The sequence below is a fragment of the Diadema antillarum genome, unplaced genomic scaffold (genome assembly GCF_040938485.1).
Source record: "Diadema antillarum isolate AM-2024a unplaced genomic scaffold, OU_Dant_1.0 scf00000103, whole genome shotgun sequence".
Taxonomy (NCBI): domain Eukaryota; kingdom Metazoa; phylum Echinodermata; class Echinoidea; order Diadematoida; family Diadematidae; genus Diadema; species Diadema antillarum.
Window position 1 is genome coordinate 2,136,852 of NW_027270992.1, and position 17,150 is coordinate 2,154,001.

The window sequence follows — 17,150 nt, forward strand, 5'->3', positions numbered from 1 at the left end:
ACTTTCTTTCCTTCTATTTTCCACAGGTGAATATCTTATTCCTGTCCATGGCACTTTTCATCATGTGCAAACACAGTACAATACAGACCAACCCTAAAGAGAAAACGCAGAAGGAGAAAGCGATGTGAGTATATCTAGAGGGCGCCCTTCTCTGGCCACTTATTCTTTTGATGAGTAACAATAAAAGTACATTTGCAGGTTGCTTTAAGACTGGCATCAGCTGGTACCATATTCAATGCTTTCCATACACAGAACTTGATTGTAAAGATCCAACAGGTGTTTTGAATACCTGTTCCTTATTTAATAGGAAGCTAATAATGTGTGATTTTTCCCTGTAACATCAAACATACTTTATATTTCAGTGAGGTCCTTGACAGACCAGAAGATTGTCTAGTTCAGTGGAGTGCCTTCATTTTTGTTTTTTCCCCCTTTTTTTTTTCGCTCCTCCACATTCTTCTTGTTTGTGAGATGAATTTCTTGAATTCATCGTCGTGAATGGCCTTCCATGGGATGATAATCATAGACTGCATATCAGTTTTTTGTTTTCTATGTTTGCCTTGGTTTCTGCCAGTTGCATGTCTGCAGTTATTTTTGATTCATTAATCTAAGACCAAACTTCTCTTTCTGGTTTTTGTATACTTTGAAACGAAAACTAGAAACTGAAAAGCAGCCACAGTGACATGTTATTGGTGCTTGTTTGTCTGTGCCGTGCGCTTAATCATCACATCAAAAAAATTTGGTTGTCACATATGTGAGTTTCAAGATTTTGATTCTCTTATTTTTCTCAGCCAACTTAGAACAAAGTTGGCTTTAATGACTTAATTGGGTAACATCTTTGCCGCCTGATAAGGAGTTTGGCCATAATTAAAGATCTTGTAAACACACCTTGTTGATATTCTCCGCTTGTAAAATGTATATCTATAACTTGTAGACAGGAAACAGTCGTGTGGCAGAAACATGTCAGTAGCAGTGAGCAAGTGTTGTTTTTATGTTTGAAATTTAAGAGCAAGTTACGGGCAGACCATGTTATCTACTCACGAGAGTCTGCCATCAAAAGTTTCCTTTGGATTTGAGTTGGCGCACAGATGATGACAGTATCTGACAGATCTGTGAAAACAATTGCGTGTCAGCTTGCATTTAAACGTTTGTGGCATTCTGTCACTTAACACATCAGTAATTTGAGAATGGGGGGGGGGTGGAAGAGAGGGTTGTATGTGATTGTTTGGAGTGGGTCAGAGTTTGTGAGACTGTGACACACAGTGTCCTTGAGATTATTGGCATACAGATGAAATACTTCGGGGACTGATTTTATCAGTTGTTAAGGCATAATTTGGACCACATGCGCACTCTAAAATTCAAGGTTCAAAACAGATCCCTGGCTGTGTGACGGTAGGAGATTATGTCCGTGGAAACATTAATTTGGTGATTCTTCTCAAAGGCAGTGATAGTGGAGGCACAGCTGCAAATTTATACATGTCGATTTCCCCCTTTTGGAAGTAAAGTGTTTGCGTTAAGTCGTATGAAGATTGATAACAAAAACAGCAGAATGCAGCAAATGAATAAATCAGTCATTGTAAGTCATGCAGTTTGCATGCAATACATCTGTTATTCTTTTATGTTTAATTACTGTAATAAGAAAGTTGTACATCAAAATTGCAGAGCAATGCCATAAAGCACAAATCAATCCTATTTGAGGGCTGTGGATATGCATGACATGTAGTGCTGTGTTATGTTTATTAACACAGAATTTCTCCAATATCTGTGCTCCTTCTTTGGTTGAGGTATCTGTGTCCCAGCATACCAGTCTCTGTAGCTCAATTGTAAGAGGCATCCAAACTATTGTGGAGAAATAGTGAACAACACTTCTAGGGATATTTTAGGATTCAAGATATTAGCCCCCAGTGGGTTAGACATAATCAAGAAAATAGTATTAAGAACAAATTGACATTTAGCACTCAACTCTCATGATAATTGCTATTGGCAGAGTATCGCTGTTTGCGACTCTGTGGTAGTTTTGTGGCCTGCAGTAACATAGATTGCTGTCTCCCATCAGTTTATCACTGTTTTACCCCTCATGAAAGAACAAAATCTTGTGACAAGGGAGGAATCGGTACCAGAATGGGCTGGATCAGAAATGACATGTTCAAAGAAGTGTGAAAAATGCTTTGTTCCTCTCGACCAGATAACGATCGTCAAATTGGGGTCATTCCAGACCCCTTACCCCATGACTCGCTCCCTTCCATAGAAACCACAGGACAGGAGTGCCAATGACCCGTAGGAGGGATGTGGGGGATGTGGGGGGGGGGGAAGGAGGGGGAGGGAGAAAGGGAGGAAGGAGATGAACATGCGGGGAAGGGGATGGGATGAGTGGATGTAAAAAGGATGCGTGATTAATTTCTAGTCAAGAGTCTTTGGGGAGGAGATACGAGAGTGATCGCTGGGCATCTTTCCTGACAGGTTTTCCTTCAGACCCACTCATGAACAGTTTCATCCCTCCTCAATCATAATTAAATCCTTCTGAACAATTTTTTTTCCCTCTGGTGGACATGCAGAGATTTGATCATTCCCACTATTGTTTTTTGTTTTTGTTTCTGTTTTTTTCTCAGTGTGTGTTTTTTTTTCTTGTTTTGCTGTTTTCACTTTTTGATTTCTATCAAATGTGTGACAGATCAGGTGTCAGCTGATAACAAATTGTTCATGTGTAATGTTAAATGAATATGATAACCTTTCTCAATCTGCCTTGGCATCAAAGATGTTGAACTTCTGTTCATGTTTTCTTGCTTCTTGACAAAGGTTAACATTCATTCATTAAGGCCATTGGCATTGCATATTGATGTGCTGATCAGGTACTCTGCTCTTGAAATGTCCTGTTTACGTATGAGAGCCTTAAATTTTTGCTTCTTCTTTTTTTTGTCCCCGCCGAACGAGTTCGAGCAGGGGACTATGAAACGGGCTCCGTACGTGTGTGTGTCTGTGTGTCCGTGTGTCCGTGTGTCTGTGTGTCCGTGTGTCCGTCTGTCCGTGCGTCCGTGTGTGATCAAAATGTTCAAAATGCTACTCCTTCGCCATTTCTAACCCGATTTTGATTCTGTTTGCTTTATATGATAGCACTACATGGGAGCTTTGAAACTTGTATACAGAATTTCAGTTGTGACCTTTGACCTTGACCTTTGACCTATATTGTACATTTTGCTTCAAAATGCTACTCCTTCGCCATTTCTAACCCGATTTTGATTCCGTTTGCTTTATATGATGGCACTAGGTGAGGGCTTCAAAACTTCTACACAGAATTTTGACCTTTGACTTCTTTGACCTTTGACCTTGATTTTTTACCTATATTGTACATTGCCTACAAAATGCTACTCCTTCGCCATTTCTAACCTGATTTTGATTCCGTTTGCTTTATGTGATGGCACTAGGTGAGGGCTTCAAAACTTCTACACAGAATTTTGACCTTTGACCTTGATTTTTTACCTATATTGTACATTTTGCTACAAAATGCTACTCCTTCGCCATTTGTAACCCGATTTTGATTCCGTTTGCTTTAAGTGATGGCACTAGGTGAGGGCTTCAAAACTTCTACACAGAATTTTGACCTTTGACTTCTTTGACCTTTGACCTTGATTTTTGACCTGTATTGTACATTTTGCTACCAAATGCTACTCCTTCGCCATTCTAACCCGATTTCGATTCCGTTTGCTTTATGTGATGGCACTAGGTGAGGGCTTCAAAACTTCTACACAGACTTTTGACCTTTGACTTCTTTGACCTTTGACCTTGATTTTTTTACCTATATTGTACATTGGCTACAAAATGCTACTCCTTCGCCATTTCTAACCCGATTTCGATTCCGTTTGCTTTATGTGATGGCACTAGGTGAGGGCTTCAAAACTTCTACATAGAATTTTGACCCTTGACTTCTTTCACCTTTGACCTTGATCTTTTTACCTATATTGTACATTTTGCTACTAAATGCTACTTCCGGCGGGGACATATTTTACGCACCGCGTAATTTCTACTTTTCCTTGTTTATTATCAAAGATCTTTGGCTAAAATGTGGGTGAACCAGAATTGACAAGTACTATATTTAGGCAGTTTGCAATTCATGCTGAGCATGGTATGAATTTTGGGCATATTTGCTCACACATGCAGAATCTGATACAAAGTTCCCTCTTTTAAGCCATTGTCTCTGTACCCTCGGGCAAGCAAGCTCTGTACAAATGGCTATGGGAGTTACAGAATGTTGTAGAGAATGAGTTGCAGGTTGATATGATGCATGTTGCAGTTCACAAACATTGTGGACATTAGCTATGTCTAACACTGCAAATAATGAGTTAATTCTGCTGGCATGCATTTGACCTGAGTATATTTTTGGGTTATTTTCATTCCTCAATATTTTACCCCCACCCAAAACAGCGGAGGCTACAGACGACTCTCAGGCCCTATAGCGCTCCTCAGGCGTTCCTCCTCGGTTTTCAGCAAACGTGATGCCAAGAGAACTAAGTGTGTACACATTAAAGTTGTGTTCTATCCAAACATTTAAAAAGAAAAGAAAATATGAATATATACACATATAATAACTCTTCATCCCTTTTATTCTAATTCCATTCTTCCTCTCTTTCCACTCATTAATACGAATGGTCTCTTTTCTTGGTGCTCTGTGGTGCGCTGTGGTGAAGTGCTGCTAACATCAATCTCAAAGTTTTGATTTACACCACACTTTACGCAGAACATGCAGATTTCCATTTTTGCCAGTACTTGTATGATGTTAAGCCATCGCTTAGCACTTGGTACATCTGTAACACACAGGTTGCCATGGTTACTGATTTATGATGGGTTCGTACTGTATGTCAGCCTTGTATCATTTCTGTCAAAAAGGTTTGTATTTATTTAGTGGTCCGAAGTCATAATGCAGAGCCCACTTTACGTGATTATTAAAATAAGAGCACAATACCATGCTAGCTCTAGCTCTAACAATTGCAGTATGTGCACAAAACTTTGTCAGTGCAAGTCACATTAATTCATGCCCTCGGATCAAGAAACACTTATTGCGTTTAATACTGCCCACACATTTCTGGCTTATTTCAAAATTTTCTTTTCGGAACTGTCAAGACCATCCAGGATGGTGATTTTGATTGACACTGCTGATTTGATCAATGATTTGCTAGAATTTTGAAAGTCGGGAGTGCACACTGTGTGCTTGTATTCTCTGTATAGTGGGCATCTGTACGTGTTTGAATAAGCTGGTGGTACTCTGGGAGGAATTAAATAACTCTCTTCTCCCCCTTCATGTTCCTCACTGAATTAATATGATTAACATTTCATAATATATATCCTATCTATTCATTCGAAGGGATTTTGTAGATTGACTTGATTTCCTATCTTATGTCGTATTTCTTTCTGGGGAAATTGTACAGCATGTTACCCAAGCGGTAGCGGATGTTTATCTTCTTTCATATTAAAAAAGCCCAAAACAAATTAGTTAAAAAACAAAAAACAAAAACAAACAAACGATAAAGTCAAATGTAAGAAGATCAAGTTAGAATTTGAATAACCCCAAATTGTTACTTTTTCTCAGTTTACAGTATATGCAGTATAGATAATTCATGGTCTATAAATGTTACCTGTATAGAACTGTATACTCTGGTGGGTGCAATGATACCGTTAACAAGTTTCATGTCATTTCCATTTGTATTTATTTATTTAATTTTTTTTTGTGAGATGGAGTCTAATTATGAATACCTCTTTTAGCATCTCTTTCTCCCTGGGTGATCTTCGGTGGAGAACCTTGATGATACAATCTTTCATTATGTTTTTAACCTTTTCCCTTCACATTCCAACAGGCAGTTTACACCAGTGAAACAGACTTTATACCTAAACTGTAAAACCAGAAATGTTGGCGTGCATGAAATTTTTGTAAAATTAACATGAACCTGAAAGCTCTTGTCTGTACACTGTGCATTGAATGCCAGTGGCAATTTACAAAAATTTTGTGCTGCAAAGGAGGCTGTCTGGCGACTCCAATCCACGAAGATTCCATGCTGCAAATATTTCTGGTTTAAAGGGATAGTACAGTATTGGTGGAGATGAGAATTTGGCTTTTAACTTTTTGTGAAATACCAAGAAAACACTAATGATATAGTACAGAGCATACCATTTTAAGAGGAATTTAAAGTTTAGTTGATGGAAAATCGGGTTTGGAATGACTGAAACATCCAAAAACAAAGTAAAACAAAACGATAATAATCAAGTGTGGGTCCCACACTTTATTAGAATCGCTCTTTTTTGGATATCTCAGCCATTTCAAAATCAATTTTCATCAAATAAACATTGAATTCCTCATAGAATTACATGCTCTTTCATATTTTCATAAGAGGTTTCTCATTATCTCACCAAAAAATGTTAGAAACCTGAAATAAGGTCTCAACCAAAACTGTACGATCCCTTTAACAGTAATTCACTGTGATCTAGGGACTTCCCCAATTTTCATTATCCTTTTTGTTTTTAGTTTCTTTAGAGATTTCTGTCTTAGGCACTAACAAAAAAACAAAAACAAAAAAGTGCTTGATTAACAATCTTTCCTGTCTCACATCTTCTCATTTTGTGTCATCAAATTTGTGTTGCGTCTTCTGACCTCCCTCGAAAACAGAGAGGTCGAACCGTTGGATCCTCCTTCCGAAAATACTGACAGACTAACGTAAGCACAGTGCCACATTTCTGTGTTCTGCTGCTGCATCCCTGCTTCCAAATATCCATCTTACATTCATTCATTCCCTTATCCTGTCACATATGTGTACTCTAAACCCCTGTGTCGTCTTCTTAAGTGTGTGTTCCAATACTTGGTGTTATGTGTGCAGATATAATAATGGAGAACTTCTGCAAGATGGACACATTTTTTTGTTGCTGTTTGTTGTTATTTCATTTTTGTTGGTTGTAGTGGGGTTTTGATTTTATTATTATTATTGGTGTGAGTTTGAGTTCATTCTTGTGGAGGAGTAGTAAACTTGGTTGTGCATTTAGTATTTTCTACACTCTGTGGAGGCATGTACTGTACGAGCTGAAATTTTCGCCTACAGATATTTTCGCGAATTGCTACTTGGAGGACATTTTCGCGTGTTGTTAATTTCGCATTTGCGAGGGTCTAACTGAACTTAGTTATTCGCACGTTGTTATTTTCGCGTGTTGTTATTTTCGCGGTTCAAAGGCGATTCGCGAAATTCGCGAAAATAAAACTACCGTGAAAATTTCAGCTCGTACAGTAGTTTAGCAGACAATCTGTTAATTATCATAGTTTCATTACATGTACATGTGTATGTTTGTGTAGTACCGTGCTGTGATATCTGTTAATTATTTAAAGTGGAGCGTGCCACCTTTATGACAGATAATTAATGTGACGTCAGGCACAAGAAGTGATAATTAGCCAGAAATTTCATTTCATTTTTTTTTAAACCATGGAAATTTGGGAATGACAGACAACAGAATAATTTCAAAACATGACTTGCTTCATCTTTGCTGTTGTCTTTTTTTTTTTATGTACACCATCAGTCTGTTAGTCATCCTGTTAGCATTGACAGAAACTATAAAAATAATTCTGAACAGTATACACTGTACTTCAACTTGATATGAAATTGCAGTTTAGGGTAGAGTCAGTTGTACTTTGTGGGATATTTCAAACAAATTTCTCTTTTTTGTAGGAAATAATTTTTGCTGTTTGTTGGCCTAGTTTTTTATTTGTTAGATATAGTTGAACAGTGAAACTTTAGTTATCAGTAAACAATTTTGCATGATTTATGTTTTTATGGTAGTGGTCTATATGGGCAGGGCTCAACACTAACATCATTCTCTATTGGCCCTTTGGGCCATTAGGATATTTGAATCTGAAATGTTGTTCTGAAAAAGGAATGTAGTGACACTATTTCAAATAAAATGAAGCATGGCAATCGATATTGTGAAGGAAAGTTCTAAATACTTTTTTTAAATGAAGAGTTTGTTCAGTCGTAGATCTTTGTCTCACAGGGTTAAAGAAATTAATTTCTATTTGTGAAATACAACGATATTTGTCTGTGAAATTTTGTGCATGCATATTGTACCTTTAATGTAAAGCACTGATTGAGACTAAGTTATGAAAGCATGTGGATTTGTACTATGGTTTTGGTCTTCATTGCATGCTCTGTCTAGTAATGAAAAACGCAAAATTGCTTTTTGCGATGATATTAAAGGGATTTATCATTTAGACATCTCCGATCCATATGCCATTGAATAGTCTACCATAGGCATTATTTTCTGAATGCGTCAGTGCTATGGTCATGTTGTAAATTGTATACCGGTATTCATGCTCACCATGTACAGTGATACACATACCCCCATACTCATACATGTACGTATCAATTGATGCAGATTAGCCCTGTAGAGTTGAATCATGTCCAACTGGTTTCTGCACACCATTCCATATCCATCCTCAATATAAAACCATCATGTCCACCGCTCCCGAGAGAGGAAACTTCCCAATTTAAATGTGAAAGAATTGCTTCTGTTCAAAATTCATATAAATGAATGTTAGTGTGTCTGGAGACGGCTTCAAACTATCTCACTTTCAAAGCTAAAAATGAAATTGGCAGAATTGAATGTGTATCAAGACACATCAAACAATTCTCTTGTCTGAGAACTGCACACTTATAATGATGCCTTTGATAGTTCTGGTGATTGGAAATAAGTAGTCAAGTGTGAAATGCACAGTCCAGCAGCTTTGTATACAAATAGTATATATTCTATGCTTGTGCACGAAGTACAAATGTCACCAAATGTCACTTGCACTTTTAAAATTGTTTTTAAAGCTGATTTCTTTAAACCAAAAAGAATGGATGAAAGTATCTTTTTCTTCTTCTTTTTTTAAAGTCATGGCAAATTCAATATGAACTGTGTAGGAACAACCAGATAAATTTGCTCAACTATTCTTCCATGGCATTGTTGAGCTAATGATTAAAAGGTAGTTTTTCTTGGTTTTTAAGGCAATTAGGAAGAAAATTACTGAAGCGTGATTGTGTGTAATGAGAGATCAATCATTTTCATATTTGTTGGTTTGATCAAATCTCATATCAATCCATTATTTACATCATACACTGTAGTCAATTAAGCTCAATATACAATGCATCTGCTCCATTGATAATTCTCGTGAACCGCCCTATTTTGACTTCCTTTCTGTGTATGTGGCCTAGCCACCTGTAGCCATTAGTCTTCTCAATAATGGATTCCTGCTTCATCTTCCCGTATGGGATTTCTTCACCCTATGTAGCCAGCCATCCTTTCAAATTTGTACTAAAATTTGTACTTTATACCTCTTTACCACCTAATTTTGTAAATCACTTTCGTATATTTGAAGAACACACTGAAGAAAGCATGAATATACAATTTGATGGAGCAGAAATGGCAATGACCTTTCCTGCATATAAATGTGAAGTCATGTTAATGCTACAAAAGAATAGTTTTCCAGACAAAGTGTTCGCAATAGATTTGCTCTTCATGTGCTAGCCAAATTTCTTTCAAAGAGAGGGGTGCATTCATGGTCCATACCAGCAAAAGGATATTTTTAGTATTCTTTTTGTCTGTGCGTGTGTACTCATTCACTTGAATTGAAGAACTTTTTTCTGTGTAAGTTCTGTCTCTATGAGAAATAAGAAGTATGAAGACACCATTTGTTATCAAGGAAAATAACCTATTTCTAACCACTAGGAGGAGTTTTCCAAGTGGCTGTATCATGCTTTTATACCAACTGTAATGAGAACTTGCACTTCTAATCTCAATTCCATCAAACAACTGAAGTAAAGTGGTGAAATTCTGTGCTAAATCAACCTAAAAAAAATTATGACCATTTGGTATTGGTGAGTGATTAGACGTGGGAGTAAATGGGAGTAGATGGACTAGTACTGGTTATCTACACTATACATGTACTTGTGTGTGTTTATCTATATGTCACATTTTCCTGTGAACAACATTGTGTTTTTTTGTCTGTCTGTCTGTCTGTCTGTGTCAATTTCTCTGTGTAATCACCATGTCATGTAAATACTGACCCGTAACAAGACTAATATTCTCATTGTTCTGCTTTGTCCTGTGACAATTTCTCTCTTGTGCATGCACGCTAACACCCTGTAGGCTGGGAACGACTAGAGGCGACTATTTAAAGTGAGTAACAGAGCTCATTTCAGTATAGTCCAGTTATGAGCAAAGCTGTAGCCGATACAGCTAACTAAATATATTTTTGTTTTAATCATCTTCAAGATGTTGCACTAACCCATTGGGTGATAATAGCCTACGATGGAATAATAGCAAACTGTGTACTTGGGTTGACGAAGATGACAAAAATTCGAAGACATCATTTGTCATAGAAAACTAATTTCCATGCAACATGTGTCAGGATGAAGTACAATTGTTTGTCGTGAACAATGCTTTGTAGGTCCAAAGTACACCATTTAAAGTGGAAATTTTGCTGTGAGGAAATTTTCACGCATTTCACGTGACCAGAAACTAGCACAAAAAATATTTTTGATTGCTATATATGAAGAAGATCCAGTAAAAAGATCTGATCTTTATGTAAAGACTGTTAAGTTTTTTGTTGATTCTGTGGAATCAAAACCATGTGAAATTCATCTTACCTGGCTGAGCATAAAAAAATCACTTAAATGAAAATTTCCACTTTACAGTACAGTGTAATTACTGCCTATTGGTATGTTTGCTGACTGCAAAGTGTACTTTCAAAGTGAAGGAAAAGCAGTAAGAAGAACATGAAAATTAAAGTTGGCCTGTGTTTATCTTGTCTTTTTTTCAGGTCACTTGTGCGAGGGGCTGTGGTTCTACTCTGTCTTCTGGGGGTCACCTGGGCCTTCGGGCTCCTGTGTGTCATGGAAGACCTAATCGCCTTCGCCTACCTCTTCACTCTCACCAACGCATTCCAGGGCGTCCATATCTTTGTCTTCCACTGCTGTATGAATGATAAGGTGAGGATAGGTTGAAAAGATAGATAGATATATTGATAGATAGATATACACTGTATAGTTATAAAGGTAGATAGACAGATAAGTACAATGTAGGTAGAAAGATAGGTAGACAGGCAGATAGGTAGATTGATAATATTTGAAATATATGTATGTAGAGAGGTACACATGTGTATGCAGAGAGGCAGGCTGCAAGGTAGACAGATATATTGATAGATGGATAGTTATGAAGGTAGGTAGGCAGATAAGTAGGCAGAAAGATAGGTAGACAGGCAGATAGGTAGATAGATAATATTTGAAATGTATACATGTAGATAGGTATGCAGATAGGCAAGTTGCAAGGTAGATAGACTGAGAGACAGACAGTCAAAAAGGTAGATACAAATAGGTAGATACATGTAGGTACATGGTGTAGTTACAGAGATACACAGTGCCAGCATTGATTAGTTGTGACTGCAGGGAGGTTTGTTATGTTGGATGGAAGAAAAAGAGTGAATCCAATCTGTAGTCTTTTTTAATGTCCTTCAACCTTCTGTGTGCCAATGAGTTAAATGTACACAAATTTCATGCACATTTCTATGTACAGGAAATTAGTGTGGCATACATACAGAGGGTTAAAGATACTTGTAGTGTCAGCAAAATAGCATATTACTGGATTACTGGATATTGAAAGATATGACAATAACCCTATGATTTCTTAAACTTTGAGTGATAATAATATTTATGAAAAATGTTGAATTTTACAGGAGATTGTCATCTTTGGACAATGTCAGTGACTCAAGTTTAATATTGTGATACTAATAATGGTTATGGTAATGATAATTTTGATGCTGGTTTTTTTAATAATCAAAGTGTGATAGTCGGAGTGGTGATGATGCCACATGCATTCCAGGACACACTGTGTACTCTAAACTTTGTCTGCACTCATGATTGATGTATAGGTACGCAAAGAATATCGCCGGTATGTACGCAACAGCACGTGGCTGCCAGACTGCATACGTGAGCAGTACGGAGGCACGATACTCACCAACTCCAACCAGCAAAATTCCTTCCGGTCAAGCAGTGCCGCTGTAAGTCACTCTGTTTCTGGCTCAGACTTCTTCTGTCCACAGCAAAGGCACATCCAGTGATATAGATATATATTTGAATAAATGTTAGAAAGTCCATCAAACAATCATTACCTCAATGATGAATAGAGGTAACTACTGATACTTCATAGAAATGTATGTGTTTACTTGAAGAGGTAAGATGTTCATAAAACTACCAGCAGATAACCTGGAATGTAGATGATAATTATGAAGGTTATACAGGGTGGCCCAGAAAGAACGGAACGCCTAAGATCTTTAATTTTAGCAATATTTTTGCAAATATGTCATTATTTTGCATGCTACTGGAAAGGCCATTCTTTTTCCAATACAATGACACCAAGTTCTTTAATTTTGGTGGATGCGTTACGATTTTAGGACCGTTTTTGTCAACTCTTGCAATTTTCAAAAGGTGATCATTTTGCACTCTCAGAGATACCGAAACCAGGGAGAATTTGGCTTGCCGTAGAACAGGTTACGTTCACAATGTGTAGAATGTGGTTGTCATTGTCCGTTACCATTGTGAATGAGACGACCTGACGACAATAACACTGTCCGCCCCACATTCCGCACATTGTGAACGCTACTGGTTTTATGGCAAGCCGAATTCTCGCTCTTTTCGGTATCTCTGAGAGTGCAAAATGATCAAATTTTGAAAATTGCACGGGTTGACAAAAATGGTTCTAAAATCATAACGCATTAACCAAAATTAGAGAACTTGGTGTCATTACATGGAAAAAGGAATGGCCTTTCCTATAGTATGCAAAATAGTGACATATTACCAACAATATAGCTAAAATTAAAGATCTTAGGTGTTCTGTTCTTTTTGGGCCACCCTGTATAATGATTTATAATGCTGATGAAGGTTATAATGATGTAACATTGATATTGAAATGAAGGGTTATGATAATGAAAAGAAGAAAAAGAAGATTAAGAAGAGGATGTTGACATTAGAGAGGACAGTCACTTTTGGTATCATTATAGCTGAAGTACAATGTAGGAACAGCTGTAATGGTAGAATTGTTGCTTTCTGCATGATGGTATTACTTTGAATGTGTTTCTTTGCTTCAACAGAAGAGGCCTGACAGCAAGAGATTCAGTAACACAACAGGATCATACAGCGTGGAAAACAGAAAGCTCTCAAATTCCTATGTCTACAGAAATTCAGGTGAGAGACTGATATTTAATGAGGTGTCGGAAGATAATGAGTTAGCACGCCACAGAATCACCCTGGGGAGATAAAAAGTGAACAGCACCACCTGTTGGTGCAGTTTGGTACATGCTCCCTTCCACTTTTATGGCAGCTGTAAAGGAAGGTGAAAGGCGAGTAGAGAAGTGAGAAGATACATGTACCTTGGTGGAATTCATGTAGACTACATTGTTCTTGTATTTGCAGCCATGATTGTTGATGGAAGAAGGTCACATGATTTTGCAAACATGAGATCTATTTCTCTGTGCATAGTCATATTTGGTATGGAGGTACATTGTGAAGAGGAACATGTACATGAGGAAAGTTTCTGGTCTGATGATTACAGATAAGCTTGAGACAATGACAATTTAATTTAAATTAGTGAATGTCCATTGATTAATCTTTAACTCCTTCAGCAGCATCACCTATACTGAATGTTTTCTTGAATTACTGCATTTTATCTTTCCAGCTGAAAAAAAAAATGGTCATATGTTTTTCTTTTTGTTTGTGTCTTATTAAAGAAAAAAAAAGATTTAATTGATATGTTTTTGGTAGTACAAAATGTTAAGGAAAACCTTCCTTACATTTTCTGCTGTTGCAATTTCATGATTAGATTGAAAAATATTTATAACTAAAGGCTTTGTGTAATGCCATGCTTAGTAATTGCGGAAGAGAAATGCAGTGTCAATCTCTGTACATACTGTGTTGGCTTTTGTCTGCAAGTGTGCGCAGGTGCCCTTGATGGTAATGTTTTTTTCCTCGTAAGGAGAGGAAGTTTAAGCTGCATACAAATATTTACGGTGTAGAGTTTCTATAACTTGAGACGGTATAGGAACACTGGTGTTCTCCTGGGGAATTTTCCTGTCTTCAGGTTTTGATGAAAGCAAGCCAAAAAACGTGGTTATCCTAAAGATCTTGCGTCTACGTTTACAGTTACAAAATGTGCATGAGCAAAGAATATGCAGTTATTTTATAATACATAATTATACAGAAAGTTTTTTATCCCCTCAATCTGTAGGTATGCAAGATATGAATCTGTAGATGTATTCTATGAAAATGCAATTGCTTCCAAATTTGTTCAAAAGTATGATGGAGAGTTGATGAAGAGTAACACTTCACCAGTGCACAGCTTTGATGCTGGCATAAAAAATGCTTCCAGGAAACCTTGAGGTATAGCGTCAAAGTAAAGGAGATAATCATACCTTGACAAGAATATCAAGGAAAAGAGAGTTGGAATTTTCTAGATGAAAAGAAAGAAAAACAAGAATGTTATTTTCTTTTTCAGAAGACTTGTAAGTTTGGCTCATAGTGATTGAATGATTGACTTGTCTGTCTGTTTGTTCATCCATCGAACTTTCTGTTTATCTGTCTGTCTATCTATTTATCTATTTATCTATCTATTTATTTATCTATCTGTCTATCTATCTATCTATCTCTGTCTCTATCTATCTATCTGTCTGTCTCTATCTATTTATCTATCTTATCTATCTATCTGTCTATCTATCTAGCTAGCTATCTATCTGTCTCTGTCTATATCTATATCTATATCTATCTATTATCTGTCTCTATCTATTTATTTATCCGTCTATCTGTCTATCTATCAATCCATCTGTCTCTATCTATCTATCGGTCTCTATCTATCTATCTATCTATCTATCTATCTATCTATCTATCTATCTATCTAACTATCTATCACTGTCTCTATCAGTCTATCTATCCTTGTGTGATGTTATGATAAAAATTTTTGATATACAGTTGTAGTTTCAAAAAAGAAAGAGGGATCACGTAACATTCAAAGTTTGCACATCATACATGTCTACACTCCGGTGTGCAGATCTTGCTCTAGTAGCTCTAAGATTCTAATTTTCTCATGGAAGATGAAGACAGTTAAAGAATGTAAGGTTTGGACAACAATTTATGCCTCTGTTCTCTTTTGTTGTGACAAGGATGAAACCAAGATGTAATTGCAACTGAAGCAAGTAGTGCTTGATTTTCATTTCTGCTGAAATTCTGGGGCTAGGTGGGAGGCTTTGCCTTGTTTGTGAATTTCCTTAAAATCATTTTGGAAGGTTCTAAAGAGAAGGGTTTTTAGGTCACCAAACACAAGCTTCGGCAGCATTTCCTTATATACTCAGATCCGTCACTCAAACAGGGACTGTCGGATGTATGCCACAAATTGAAGGGATATCTTTCTTCCTCCCCTATTTGTTGTATTTGTGTTGGAAATTAAATGTGTAACTGAATACTTGTTAGAGATTCCATTCTACGAAGTGTGAAACTCTTTACATTCATCCTGGTAACACATCGCACCTGTTGAGTATTTCCTTTCCCTGTTTACTTCCTTTTCCAACTTCAAGTTCCACTTTTAGCTCCAAATACTGTAGATTAGAATCTTATCTATTCTATCAAGGTATTTCAGACACCACATGTTGTTGTTGTTGTTGTTGTGTGTTTTGCAACAGTACCCAGGTAATTTCCATGCTTTATTTACTCTTTTGCTCCAAAGCTGAGAAGGTTCTAGATGTGGAAGACATGTATTTCCATTTCAGTGTATTAGGTTTCACATTTGTGTTACTGTACGCTGGATATCCAGCTGTCATTAAAGTGCTTCGAACTATTATGTCTTAAATAAAAAAATAAAAAAAAAAACCACACACACACACACACACACAAATGTATGTACATAATGTACACTGTATTATATAAGAATGTATTATCACAGAATGAAGGGCAAGTACAATTGTAGATGAGAAAAGAAGAAGAACTAGAAAAAATGTGATCATGATTATGTAGGAATGATATCAGCCTTAAGAGGCTTGACGCACCAATGAAAATTCATATTATAGCAATTTTAGGATGTTTAAACAGATGCCCTCAAGAAGGGTCATTTTTTTTTGTGCGTGTTTTTGTAATGATATGAAATGCATTTCCCTCAGTCAGTGGTCTTCATAGTGTCATATGAAACATCTGTGGTGCAGTGAAGTAATTAAGATCGCATTCAAGGTACAAGTCTGCCATATGTACAGTACTACCTGACAGTGTAGACGATGAATCACTTGTGTTATCAGGAGCTCGCCGTCAATGATCTTAAACAATGTACAAGTGCATGTACAGCTGTAGATTTTTGCCGTTTTAAAGGCTGTGTGTACCCACAAAATAAAATGTTTGTCAACCTTGGCCTGTTCTCTATGAGAGTCTGTCATTCCTGTCGTCTTTACACAAGACAAACTTCTCATGAACAACAGCTAAGTTATAGAGATATTTACAGATAGCAAAGATATGGACTTCAGAAGAAGATGAAAAGTTGATATGTTAGTCTTTAAAGGGCAAGTTTCATGTATAAATTTATTCAAAATTAAAGGGATTGTACAGTTTTGGTTGAGACCTAATTTCAGGTTTGTAACATTTTTTGGTGAGATGATGAGAAACCTTTTATGAAATATGAAAGAACATGTAATTCTATGAGGAATTCAACATTTATTTGATGAAAATTGTTTTTGAAATGGCTGAGATATCCAAAAAAGAGTGATTCTAACAAAGTGTCGGACCCACACTTTGTTACGATCGCTTTGTTTTACTTTGTTTTTTGATGTTTCAGTCATACCACACCCGATTTTCATCAAATAAACTTTGAATTCCTCTTAGAATGGTATGCTCTGTACTATATCATAAGTGTTTTCTTGGTATCTCGCAAAAAGTTAAAAGCCCAATTCTCATCTCCACCAATACTGTACCATCCCTTTAAGTAATATCAGATGAACAGAATGACAGAAATTTCATCAAAATCAGACCTAGAATTAGAAAGTTGAGGAATTATCAAGATTCATGTGTTTGCTGCACAAAGTACAAGCAACAATGTATGCAAATCAGAAGATGCTATGAAGTTAT

General features: G+C 36.7%; 1 protein-coding gene across 1 annotated transcript in view; it reads left to right on the plus strand.

The window, feature by feature from the left end:
* Positions 1-17,150, plus strand: part of LOC139719061 (adhesion G protein-coupled receptor L2-like) — a 74,724-nt gene that overhangs the window by 48,445 nt on the left and 9,129 nt on the right. Inside the window, exons 18-24 of the mRNA XM_071630504.1 lie at positions 27-124; positions 4,417-4,503; positions 6,650-6,697; positions 10,150-10,179; positions 10,823-10,991; positions 11,930-12,058; positions 13,148-13,241. Of these exons, the coding sequence (XP_071486605.1) occupies positions 27-124; positions 4,417-4,503; positions 6,650-6,697; positions 10,150-10,179; positions 10,823-10,991; positions 11,930-12,058; positions 13,148-13,241 (655 nt within the window). The remainder of the gene's footprint in view (positions 1-26; positions 125-4,416; positions 4,504-6,649; positions 6,698-10,149; positions 10,180-10,822; positions 10,992-11,929; positions 12,059-13,147; positions 13,242-17,150) is intronic.